This window comes from Balaenoptera ricei, chromosome 5, assembly GCF_028023285.1.
Source record: "Balaenoptera ricei isolate mBalRic1 chromosome 5, mBalRic1.hap2, whole genome shotgun sequence".
Classification (NCBI taxonomy): domain Eukaryota; kingdom Metazoa; phylum Chordata; class Mammalia; order Artiodactyla; family Balaenopteridae; genus Balaenoptera; species Balaenoptera ricei.
The window spans coordinates 142,158,349-142,171,464 of record NC_082643.1 but is presented as its reverse complement, the minus strand read 5'-3'; the positions used below and the strand labels follow the sequence as shown (position 1 = coordinate 142,171,464).

Genomic DNA, 13,116 nt, shown 5'->3' with positions numbered 1-13,116 from the left:
AGTCTGGTCCACCATTTATAATGCAGGATGATGGAGCAGCCTCTGTCAATTTTGCCAAAATAGAGACAAAAGAGATCAAGAGGAACTGTGTGCAGTTGCTTAAAGCCCCAGCTTAGGCATGACCCTTGTCACTTTTGCTTACGTTTTATTAGCCAGAACAAGTCACACGCCCAAGTGTGGCATCTAACAGGTACGGAAGCACCATCTTCCCCCAGAGAAGGAGAGAGGCCCACAAGACTATCTACCACACCTGCCTTACGAGGGAATAACTCAGAAAAGCACTCAAGAAAAGTCTTAAGCAGAAGAAAAACTAATATATTCTGCAGTGAAAAATTAGTTTTTAAGTTTCAGTCTGAAAATGTTGAGTTGAACGTACAACCGATAAGAAATGCTTTTTTATTTGCCTTGTAAAACTTTTAGGAAACCACCTAATCAGGCACGTGTGTGGTGATTACTGTGCAGGAAGCCACCTCTGTGCAGAATGGTTGTGTCTTCCGAGCTCAGGTGAAAACACTGGAGCTGGAGGAGGCGGCTCTGACCGGCTCAGACGTGCACCCGTGGGCAGGGTCCAACTCTCTGGGTCAGACTTTCATCAGTCACATCATAGCTTTACAGATGATCTCCAAGACTTCTTCCAAGTCTCCATTTTTATACACGATCTACATATGCTCAAAGGTTTTTTTAAGAAAATTGTTATTCTTTGAAAATGTTACTAAATATTTCAGAGTACATAGAATTGCCTTTTTGCTTCTTGTGTTTCAAACAATAAGGCATTTACATGAAACAAACATTTTTAAGAGTGCATTTGCTGCTGTTTCACCATGTGCTATTCTAGTCCTCTGTTTGGAACATAAAAATCATTTCCAAAGCAACTAATTATAGTATAAGTCACAAGTGTTGGATTACTACTGCTGGTAGGAAATTAGAAGCAACCACCATGCAAATACTAAAAACTTCTTATTTTTGAAGTTCTCCCCAAAACCGGCACAAGATAAAAAAATGCAGGAAAGACATATACAATATCCAGTGCAGAAATGAACTTCCCAAGCTGGCTTTGTGAGTGATCAGCTTAACATGAATCTGAAGAGAATTATTTTCTGCCTGGGACTTTATACCTTTCCCGACAATCAGTTGTGCGTGTTTGTGTGGATCTATTTCTGGTTCTCTTTTCTGTTCCATTGGTCTATGTGTCTATTCCTCTGCCAACACCATAGTCTCTTGATTACTCTGTATTTTTTCTAAAGATTTTCTTGATGTGGACCATTTTTAAAATCTTTATTGAATTTGTTGCAATATTGCTTCTGTTTTATGTTTTGGATTTTTGGCCCCGAGGCACGTAAGATCTTAGCTCCCCAACCAGGGATCGAACCTGCACCCCCTGCATTGGAAGGCGAAGTCTTAACCACTGCACCGCCAGGGAAGTCCCCAGGTACTGTGTACTAAGTCTTAATATCAGGTGTGATTCCGACCACTTTCTTCTTTGTCAAGACTGTTTTAGGTATTCTAGTGCCTGTGCCTTTTCATTTAAATTTTAGAATGAGCTTGTCTATGTCTACAAAACTTGCTTGGGTTTTAATAGGGACTGCATTAAACTTATGGCTCAATTTAGGGAGAAGTGACATATTTACTATGTTGTGTCTTCCATTCCACGAACACAGTATGTCACTCCATTTATCAGATCTTCTTTGATTTCTTTCATCAGCATTTTGTAGTTTTAGACACACAGATCCTATACATATTTTGTTAACTGAATGCTTAAGTATTCCATTATCTTTGGAGTGAATGTAAATGGTATTGCATTTTTTATTTCGATTTCTGCATGTTTGTTGTTAGTTTATAGAAATGCAATTTGCTTTTGTGTATTGATACTGTGCCTTGCAACCTTGCTAAACTCACTTATTAGTTCTAGGAGTTAAAAAATGTTTTTTTCTTATATATACTTTGAGACTTTCTATATAGACAATCATATCATCTATAAATAGAAACAGTTTTATTTCTTCCTTTCCAATTTATATACCATTTATTTCTTTTCCTTGCCTTATTTAGTGGCCAGAACTTCAATATTCAATATTAATAAGTTGTTACTGATCTTAGGGGGAAAGCATTTAGCCTTTTACCATTAAATATGCTGTTAGCTGTAGGTTTTTTGTAGATGTTCTTTATCAAGTTGGGGTTGCTCCCCTTTATTTCTAAATTCCTGAGAATTTTTATCATGAATGGGTGTTGGATTTTGTCAAATGCTTTGTCTAGGTCAATTGATAAAATCATATTATTTTTATTCTTTAGCTTGACCACATGGTGGACTAGACTGATTTTTGAGTGTTAAACCAGCCTTGCGTACCTGGAATAAATCCTACTTGGACATGGTGTATAATTATACACCATACAACATTTTAAGATGCTGTTGGATTTGGTTTGCTAATATTTTGCTGAGGGTTTTTACATCTAAATTTGGGAGTGATATTGGTCTGCATGGGATTGTGTTTTGTTTTATTTTGTTTTTAGTCTTTGTCTGGTTTTGGTATCAGGGTAATACTGGCTTCACAGTATGATTGGGAAGTGTTCCTTCATCTTCTATTTTCTGGAAGAGGTTGTATACAACTGGTGTTAATTCTTTAAATGTTTGGTAAAATACTCCATGGAAGGCATCTGGCCCTGCAGATTTCCTTCTCAGGAGATTTTAAACTAAAAATTCAATTTCTTTAACGTTTATAGGACTATTCAGGTTATGTATTTCATCATAGTTGGGTTTTGATAGTTTGTGGTTTTCAAGAAATTGATCCATTTCTTCTAAATTGTTGAATTTTTGAGCATAAAGTTGTTCATAGTGTTCCCTTATTATCCTTTTGATGTTTGCAGAATCTGTACTAATATCCTCTGTTCTATTCCTGATATTGGTGCTTTGTGTCTTCTCTATTTTTATTTTTTTCAGTCTTGCTAGAGTTTATTAATTTTATTGATATTTTTGAAGAATCAACTTTTGTTTCATTGATTTTTGCTATTGCTTTCTCTTTTCAATTTCATAGGTTTCTGCTCTTATCTTTACTATTTCCTTCCTTCTTCCTTCTTAATCATCTTTTTCAGGTTTCTTGAGACAGAAAGTTTGATGATTTATCTGAGATCTTTCCTCATTTCTGATGTAAGCATCAGTGCTGTACACTTCCCTCTTGGCACTGCTTTAGTTGCATCCTTTGCCTGATACTTCGACAAAAATATTTTTCTGTAACACTTGGTCAGCAACAGCCAGAGTAGCTTTGGGCCCATTGAACAAGAAACAAGCTTAGTGATCTATGCACAAGCACTCACCTTGAATCACAGATAGATTCTTTCACACTGTCAAGGAGAATATCCATAGCACCCTTCCACCAAAGCACTAAGATGGCAACAAAGCTCAAATGTGAAACAAATAAGCAAAATACTCTTCCTGCCTAGGTAGAAACAATCTTCTAAGACTTTCCACACCTCGGGAGAGAGGGCAGGGGTATTATTAAATCTATCACATGCCTTAAAAATTCTATGTTATCTTATATCCTAACTGGACAGGAACTGAAACAGAAGAGAGACCATCTTCTGGGAGGAAGTACGCAGAGAAAGCTGGGGTGAGCAAAACACCCAGGTGCACGTGTGTAAAGGTGTAGAGGAGGGAAAGAGACAAAGATAGAGAATAAGAAAAGATGCTCAACATTGGCAGTCATCAGGGAAGTGCAAATCAAACAACAAAGCTACCACTTCACACCCACTGGGATGGCTAGAATCAAAAAGACAGAGGATAAAAAGTATTGGCAAGAAGGTGGAGAAATTGGAAACCCATACACTGCTTGTGGGGTGTAAAATGGTGTAGTTATTTTGGAAACTGTTTCGGCAATTCCTCAAAAAATTAAATATAGTTGCCACTATTGTGACATGAATTGTACATTTTAAAATGGTTAAGATGGTAAATTTTATGTTATGTTATTTTACCACAATTTAAAAAAGTTAAACATAGAATTACCATATGACCCAGAAATTCTTCTCCTAGGTATCTACCCAAGAGAAATGAAACCATATTTCCACACAAAGACTTGTACATGAATGTTTACAGCGGTACTATTCATAACAGCCAAAAGGTGGAAACAACCCAAATATCCATTAACTGATGAATGGATAAATAAATGGAATATTATTTTTTTGTTTATACTGAAATATACAGAATACATTATTCCATATAATGGAATATTATTTGGCCATGAAAAGGAATGAAGTATTGATACATGCTACAGCATGGATGAACCTTGAAAACATTATGTTCAGTGAAAGAAGACGGTCACAAAAGGCCATATGCTGTATGATTCCATTAATGTGAAATGTCCAGAATAGACAAATGTATAGAGACAAAATAGATTAGTGGTTTCCGTGGGGGAGGGAAAGCTGGGGAATGATAGCTACTGGGTGTGGGATTTCTCTTTAGGGTAATGGAAATGTTCTGGAATTAGACAGTGATGATGGTTGCAAAACCTTGTGAATGTACTAAAACCCACTGAATTGTACACTTTGAAAGGCTGAATTTTATGGTCTGTGAATTATATCTCAGTTTTAAGAAGAATAAACGGTGTGCACCAAGGAGAAGGGCCTTTCCCTGGGAGCCGCAGGCGGGGCGAAAGCACCAGGACCTGGCGGCACTGCGTCAACCTGAGCTGAGAGTTGCTGAGCTGGGGGGTGGGCAGGGAGGGGGCAGGCAGGGTCTGAGCCTGATCTTGCTGGCTTTGGACCTCGGGACCAACTGCACCCTGAAGAAAGGCATTCATGGCCTTAGATGGGAGGAGTTACAGGCTTCAAACCGAAAGAAGAAAAGCCTAAGTAGGCAAAATGAAAGTTTATTCAAAAAAGCAAGGATGAGCCGGCAGTGAGAAGGAATAGCATTAAGCGTAGACTTGTTTTGTACCCAAACAGCAAATCAGGGCTTCAGTGGGGCTGAAGATAGGATTGCCACCTCAGGTTGCCTTCAGGCACTGGGCTTTGTCTTCTCTGAGTGACACTCATCTGGAGGGCGTGCATGACTTTCACTTTTGATTTTTCGATATTTCTATTATATTCTTTCGCAATGGACTTCCTTTCTCGTGGTGAAGAATTACCATTTCTTTCATAATTAGGAAACTCTTGGCATCCTCGTTACCTACTCTTCTTTTCAAAGAGATTAACTACTAGAGAAAAGTATAATTTCTTTCTTATGAAAATAGGTTTGGAACAACTTCAGGCTTTTAAAATCGTGTCAGCATTCCTGCAGATCTGATACTATTATGAGCTCATATATCTTACCACTGTGAAGTCAGGGTGGAAAATACATCATCTCTTTCAGATTCCTGGAATAACTTCAAAAGTTCTGGATCCCCAGATAAGTGTGCAAGAATGCGCAATTCAATCTGTGAAAAGTCTGTTAGATAGAGCTCTGCATTAATTCAGAATCTAGGAACAATGTCCCTCATTGTTGCTACCCACCCCCAGGGGACCCTCAATCTTCCCTCCCCACTGAGGAATCAAGGTCAATGTGCCCACCTCTCATATGCCAGGGTCCTTAGGCCTCGGGTCTATTGGCCATCCCTGGGTCTAAAAGTCCCGAGACCTCTTCTGCGAGACTGGCCATGCCTCCAGGGTGGGCTGTATTCATTCATCAGTTCATTGGAACATCAGAATTTTAAAAGGCCTGCTGTGCGCCAGGCTGTGTGCTTGGGATATGCTAGTGAACAAAACAGGCAACAATCCCTTCCTGCGTAGAACTTATACTTGAGGGGAGGGAGGCAATCTGAATTATTCAGCGTGTTAGAAGGTGAGAAATGAAATGGAAAAGATCGATCAAGAGAAGGAGCTTCCAGAGTCAGTGTGTGTAGGGAGCTGCTGTAAAGTGTCATCAAGGAAGTGACCTTCCAGCAGAGGTATGAGGTGGAGGAGGGAGCAGGACCACATCTGGGGAGGGGGTTCCACGCAGGGCCCGAGGTGGAGCTGGCTGGTTGTTGGGGGACAGCAGAGGAACCAGCAGGACTGCAGCAAGAGAGCAAGGCAGAGCGCCACGGGTGATGGGGACAGAGAGGAGAAAGGGGGCAGACAGAGTGGCACCAGACAGAGGAATTTGGGATCTAGTCGTGGCAAAGTGAAGGGACCCAGGAAGCAGAGCTGTTCTCACTTACTGTGCATAAGAAATCCTTGCTTCATATAAATACTTGCCAGGACTTATTTTAAAGAATGAGTTCTGTAAGCACCTTTGTATTATTCCATTTCTAAATATTTGAACTGTATGAAACGCATAACGTGGGATCCAATGACACGGTGTCTCTACCATGGCCCGCACATACCTGCTGCTAGGAAGGTGTGGCCATCGGATGAAACAAACACGGTCCTCGGGGAGATGGTAAGGAGTTCGTCTTTACCTGAATCATTATTTCAAGAGCACTTGGTGAATTTGGTCGTGAGCTGATTCATAGCTATTCCTCATACAAAGTTATTTTAACATCATTCTAAAGTCAGAAGAGTCTAGATTTCTGATTTTTCTTAATATTTTTAATGTAATTTTAAAACATCATAAGACTACTGAAAGTAAACTAGATTTTCTGCTGTTAAAATCTCCTGTTCTGTGTAGAATTCTAATGAAGAAAAGGTCAAACATTGCAGTAAGAGCCACCTAGAGATCTTCTGGCCTCACCGCTGAGAAGATCTCCTTTGCGGAAGCACAGAGTCTAAGATTTCCCCACTGAGTGTATTTTACAGGGCTGGAGGAGGCGAAGTTGCTGCTCACCTCCCATGAGTTGTGTTCACGCACGATTATGTGTACTTTAAAAAGGACTGCTCATCGCACTTCATTGTTTGGCCCTGACCTTCCGGAAGTAGCAGTTCCCAAAGCAAAGGGGGCAGGAGTTTACTGGGAGTGGGCCACAGAGCCCTACTTTGCTCAGATTTGACCTTTTTCTTTTTTAGAAATGTAACCATCAGCATTACAGTAGAATAGCTTAAGAGAAAGAAGAGTGTTACTATGCTTTCATAAACATTTCCAGTAATTTTCAGACTTTAATAAAAGCCAGTTCTGTTGTATGTCTGTTTGTTTTTTCTTTGTTGGGAAGTTGGTGGGGGAGAGATAGTAGGAGGGGAGCTACTTCCCTTGTATAATTATCATCTATTTTAACTTATAAAGTGCTAAAGGGGAGGTACCATATCACTTTAGCTGTGTTTTATTTTTCAATGTATATTTAAATCCTGGTCATGCAAATACAGAGGAGAACTTCAGGAAAGAAAAGCAGTTAGTTACACAGAAAAACAATTACAACATCTCTAGGTTTTTAGAAAATGTTACCCAAGACTTCTGCAAAGTAGAAAGAAATGTGTTACCTTGAAAATTTTGAGGTTTAGTTATTTGAATTGGGTGCTTGGAGATGCCTTGGATATTCTGTGAATAATAAGAGGGAAATTGCTTTAGTTGAAATATCTTCTCTTAAATTAATCTGTACAATTTAATGGTATTTAAAATGTGTCACGTTTTATTAAACATTAACAAAATAACTAATGCCAATGTACTATGCATAAGTGTATTCATACTTAATACAACTAATAGTGAAACATAATTTTGGTGGGTATATCACTAGGTATTATCAGCAAATATGAGAACAATTCTTTTTGACTTTAGCCTGTGTGACCCTTATCATAATTATATATAGTAATTCTTTCATCAGCAGCCTGAATTATGAACTTAGTTACCTTTAAAATTCCTACATAATATGCTAATGTAGATTTCTGTGAAATCTGTACACTGTACTTTCCTTTAAAAAGGTATTTTAAGATGAGTATTTGGGTCTCTCCACTCTAACCAAGGCTATTGCTCTTGGCACTTGGCACCAGCCTTGGTCTTAGTGCTTGCTGATTGTACCAGTTCTACACGATCCCTACCAGAAAAAAAAAGAGGATGAAGTACTTCCTAACTCATTTTATGAGGTCAATAATATCCTAATAACAAAACCAGACATGACATTTCAAGAAAAGAAAACTACAGACCCATATCCCGTATGAATATACACACCAAAGATCCTAAACAGAATATTAGCAAATCAAATCCAACAATAGGACAATCCGTCATGACGAAGTGGGGTTAATCCCCCAAACCCCAGCCTTGGCTGGTTCAACATTTGAAAATCTATCAATGTCATTCAGCATATTAATAGATTAGAGAAGAAAAGTCACATGATCATCTTAATAGATGCAGAAAAAGCATCTGACAAAGTTAAATATCCATTCATGACAAAAACTACTCTCAGCAAACTGGGAACAGAAGGGACTCCTTTAACATCATAGGCAGAGCCTGTGACAAAACCTAAAGCTAACATCATCCTGATGGTGGAAAACTCAGTGTATTCTCCTCAAAATCAGGAGCAGGCAAGGATGTCCACCATGAACACTTCTATTCAACATAATATAGGAGGTCCTAGCCAGCACAATAAGGAAGGACAAAATAATGAAAAGCATACAGTACAAAGGAAGAAGTAGAATGACCCTTATTCACTAAAGATGTGATTTCATATATGGAAGAACCCATGGAAACTACAAAAAAGCTTTCCAGAACTAATAAATGAGTTGACCAAAGTATCAACATAAAGTCAATATACAAAAATCGATTCTATGTCTACATAGTACCAATGAATAATTGGACATTGAAATTAAATGAACAATGTCATTTATAATAGCACCCCAAAATATTTAGGTATAAATCTGTATGTTGAAAACTATAGAATCCTGATGAAAGAAAATTTAAAAGCCCTAAATAAATGGAAAGATATACCATGTTCATGGGTTAGAATATTCAACCTTAATATGCCAATGACTCCCAAATTGATCTATGAATTTAATACAGTCCCAATCAAAATACTAGCAGGATTTTTCATAGCTATCAAGAAGCTGATTCTATAATTTATGGATCATAAATGTAAAATGTAAAACTCTAAAGCTTTTAGAAGGAAACTTAAGAGAAAATCTTTGTAATCTTGGGTTAGATAAAGAGTTGCTAGATACACACCATCAGCATGGTCCATAAAAGAAAACAGTGAAACACTGGACTCCACCAAACTTATTTTTGCAAATCATGTTAGATTCAAAACATATAAAGAACTCTCAGAAAATTCAGCAATGAAAGGTACTTCCAGAATGGCAGAGTGAGGAGATTGCCAACCCATTCTATGAGGTGTTACCCTGATGCTAAAGCCAGACACCAAATAGAACATCCTCCATAAATAGACACAAAGATCCTCAATAAATATTAGCAAACTGAATCTAGCAACATGTAAAAAGGGTTATGCACCACGACCAAGTGGGATTTATCTCAGAAATACAAGGTTGGTTTAAAATCCAAAAATAATTAATATAATACACCAGATTAGTAGAATAAAGGACAAAAAGCACATCATCACCACAACAGGATATTAAAAGCATTCGACGAAATCCAACACCCATTCATATTAAAACAACTCAACTAGGAAAAGAAGGGACTTTTCTCAAACTAATAAAAGAACATCTATAAAATTTACTCACTTTGAGTAACGTCAGCGTCTATAGCTGTATAAAACAGAATGTGTTCTCTATCCAATAGCATGTCAAATCAGGATCAGACCAGACTGTAACTAACGTGCCCAGCTAGAAGCTCTTGGTAAGCACAGCATGGTGTCAGGGTCGTCTGGCATGATTCCTGAAATCATTTCCCTCCCACAGCACATAAAACATCAGTTTTAATGAAAGTTCCTTTACCAATGGGAAGAGCGATAAATAAGTTTCTTATTTGTCCTGAGAAAGCAGAAATGCGAAGTTTAAATTGATTATCTTCAGAAGAATATGAAGGAAGCTTTTTAATAATTAAATGCCACTTTTTATGTTTTACAATATAACAAATAATAAAATAACAGAAACTTCACTAAATATCTAACCTATATAGCACACTTTGTTAAATATGTTCTACAATTTGAACATTTAAAAAAAATATTTATTTGGTTGTGTCGGGTCTTAGTTGCGGCATGCAGGATCTTTCATTGCAGCATGTGGGGCCTTTTTTTTTTTTTTTGGCTGCGTTGGGTCTTTGTTGCTGTGCACAGGTTTTCTCTAGTTGCAGTGAGCAGGGTCTACTCTTCATTGTGGCGCGTGGGCTTCTCATTGCGGTAGCTTCTCGTTGCGGAGCACAGGCTCTAGGCACATGGGCTTCAGTAGTTGCAGTGTGTGGGCTCAGTAGTTGTGGCATGAGGGCCCGCAGGCTCAGTAGTTGTGGTGCATGGACTTAGTTGCTCCGTGGCACGCGGGATCTTCCTGGTCCAGGGCTCGAACCCGTGTCCCCTGCATTGGCAGGCGGATTCTTAACCACTGCGCCACCAGGGAAGTCCTGTGGGGTCGTTTCGTTGCAGCACACGGGCTTTTCTCTAGTTGTGGTGCGCAGGATCCAGAGTGTGCGGGCTCAGTAGTTGTGGCACTTGTGGCCCGTGGGCTCTAGGGCTCGCGTGGGCTTAGCTGCCCCACGGCATGTGGGATCTCAGTTCCCCGACAAGGGATGGAACCTGCGTCACCTGCATTGGAAGGCAGATTCTTAACCACTGGACCACCAGGGAAGTCCCAATTTGAACATTTTAAGGAACATTAAAATGTATATTTTATCCTTCGACCATATGGAAGAATGCATCCTAAGAAGGCACTTGAATGTTTTAGCTCTTTTTTTTCTCCACCGTTGCTGATAGACATTAGCCCAATTCCCAGGCACTCCCACTAATCTCAAATGGCATCTTCTTTTCTATTATCCCACAGTGGCCATTCTGCTCATGGTGACTTGCCGAGGCATGAATGAGCGCTTTGGCATCTGACTACAGCAGAGAACCTCAACCATGAACCCTTCCTTCTTTCCTTCCTTTCCTCTCTCCCTTTCTTTCTTTCTTTCTTTCTCTCGCTCGCTCTCTTTCTTTCTTTCTTTCTGTATATGGTTTTGGTTTTTTTGGCCACGGTGTGCAGCTTGTGGGATCTCAGTTCCCCAACCAGGGACTGAACCTGAACCACAGCACTGAAAACCCAGAATCCTAACCACTAGGCTACCAAGGAACTCCCGAACACTGTCTTTCACTGTCAAGTTGCAGGGAAAGAAGAGGAACAGTAGTTCCCGTAAGCCAACCTTAAACAAGCCAGATAAAAATGTTATGCACACTAATTGGAGACTAGAGGAACATACAATCACCAAATAAGAAAAAATAAATTACTTTCAAACAGAATTGCTTTTATGAAGTGTTCCAAATATGTCTAGAGATGAACAGTTATTAAAATTAAATAAATCAGCTGATAAAAATGGAACCAGAATATTTTGATGGAGAGGACCAAAAACATCTATGGAATCTTCTATTATGTTAAATTTTTTTTTTTAATTAAAATAAACTTTTTATTTTAGAACAGTTTTACAGAAAAGTTAGGAAGATAGTATAGGGAGTCCCCATATGCCCCTCACCCAATTTCCCATATTGCTAGCATCTTACGTTTCTAGGGTATCTTTCACACAACTAAGAAACCAACATCAGTACACTATTATTAACTAAACTCTATACTTTATTTGGATTTCACCAGTTTTCACCTAATGTCCTTTTTCTGCTCCAAGACCCCATCCAGGACACCACATCACATTCAGTCATCATGTTTCCTTAGGCTCCTCTCGGCTGTGGCAGTTTCCCAGATTTTTTTATGACCTTGTTTTGAGGAGCACTGGTCAGGCAGAATATCCCTCAGTTGGGATTTGCTTGTTGTTTCTCATGGTTAGACTGGGGTTACGGGTTTGGGGAGGAACACCCCAGAGGTAAAGTGCCCCATCACGTCAACGGCACCTGCTGTCGACATGACCTATCACTGCTGATGTCGACCTTGATCTCAGGTGGTGTTTGCTAAGTTCTCCACTGAAAAGTTACTTTATTATTTCCCCCTTTCTATGCTGTACTCTTTGAAATCAAGTTTCTGAGTACAGCCTTCACTTAAGGGCTGGGAAGTGATCACAGAAAGTATTTTTCTGTGTGCAATGACAGAGACAAAGTGAGAGGGGTGGTGTCATGAGAAAGGTTACCATCTGGGGAGAACATCAACTGACCAAACAGCAAACTGAAGTCCATGCAACAGTGCCAGAGGAGGGAGGGTTGATGTCAGTCGCAGCGTGGACGCTGCTGGTGCAGACAGAGACAGGTGAGCTTTGCAGCAGCAAAAGGTGGATTCAGGCCAGCAAGAGGCAGAGTTGGGGCTGCAACTCAAGATGTGCAAATTCCCTACCAGGTAATCGTTCAACTACGCTGTGAAGTAAAGCCCTGAAGAGAGCTTGGCCTGCAGCATACCTCAGATTTAGTTGGCTATGGAACCCTTTTCACAGAATGCCTTTCAGCGTCTCACAGGGTGCCGTATCCTCCGGAAGTGATCCTGACTTGGAGCCTTTGACTAGATGGTCTTTCTTCCAGACCTTAGCAGGCCCAGCTCCTTCTCAGCTTTGAAGCCACAGCTCAAATGTCACCTACTCAGTGAAGCCTTCCTGGAACATCTAAGCCAAAGCAGCACCCCCCCAATCCCTCTCTATTCCCATTTCCCTGTTTATTTTCTCCTTGGCACTCATCACAATGTAAATGTGTTATGTATCTACACAGTCATGGGCCACCTGCCCCCAAGATGAGTGAATGAGAGAATGAATGAACCAGCTAACAGATGGTGTCTCCATTCCAGCTGGTTTCCCAAGTCCAACAGATGTGTCTCTAGATGCTCTAGATGCTCTTGTCCACTCCCTGCACCCTCCCCCGGGCCCCCTCCCCGCATAGCCCAGACCTGCTTTACCTCCTGGACGTCTTCCCTTCCACATTCCCTGCCTCTTTTCCGCTGCCCGTGTCCTGGTCACATCTTACATGGGTTCTAACAACACTCTCCCAACCACGAGTGAAGCAACTCTATCATTCCCTCTGTTAACTACTGTTTATCGGGCTCCTAGTTTATTCCAGATATTCTGCTAGGAGCTGGGAAAACAAGTGGTGGACACGGCAGGCAGAGTTCCTGCTCCCACGGAGCTTCCATCCTAGTGGGGAGAGGCAAGGAATAAATAAAATAGGACAGACATGGGTCCTGCCC

General features: G+C 40.1%; 1 protein-coding gene across 1 annotated transcript in view; it reads right to left on the bottom strand.

Annotated features, from left to right (window-relative positions):
* Positions 1-13,116, bottom strand: part of POLN (DNA polymerase nu) — a 173,991-nt gene that overhangs the window by 59,025 nt on the left and 101,850 nt on the right. Inside the window, exons 17-19 of the mRNA XM_059923737.1 lie at positions 7,354-7,411; positions 6,327-6,401; positions 5,296-5,410 (exon numbers count right to left, since the gene is read on the bottom strand). Coding sequence (XP_059779720.1) covers positions 5,296-5,410; positions 6,327-6,401; positions 7,354-7,411 — 248 coding nt within the window. The remainder of the gene's footprint in view (positions 1-5,295; positions 5,411-6,326; positions 6,402-7,353; positions 7,412-13,116) is intronic.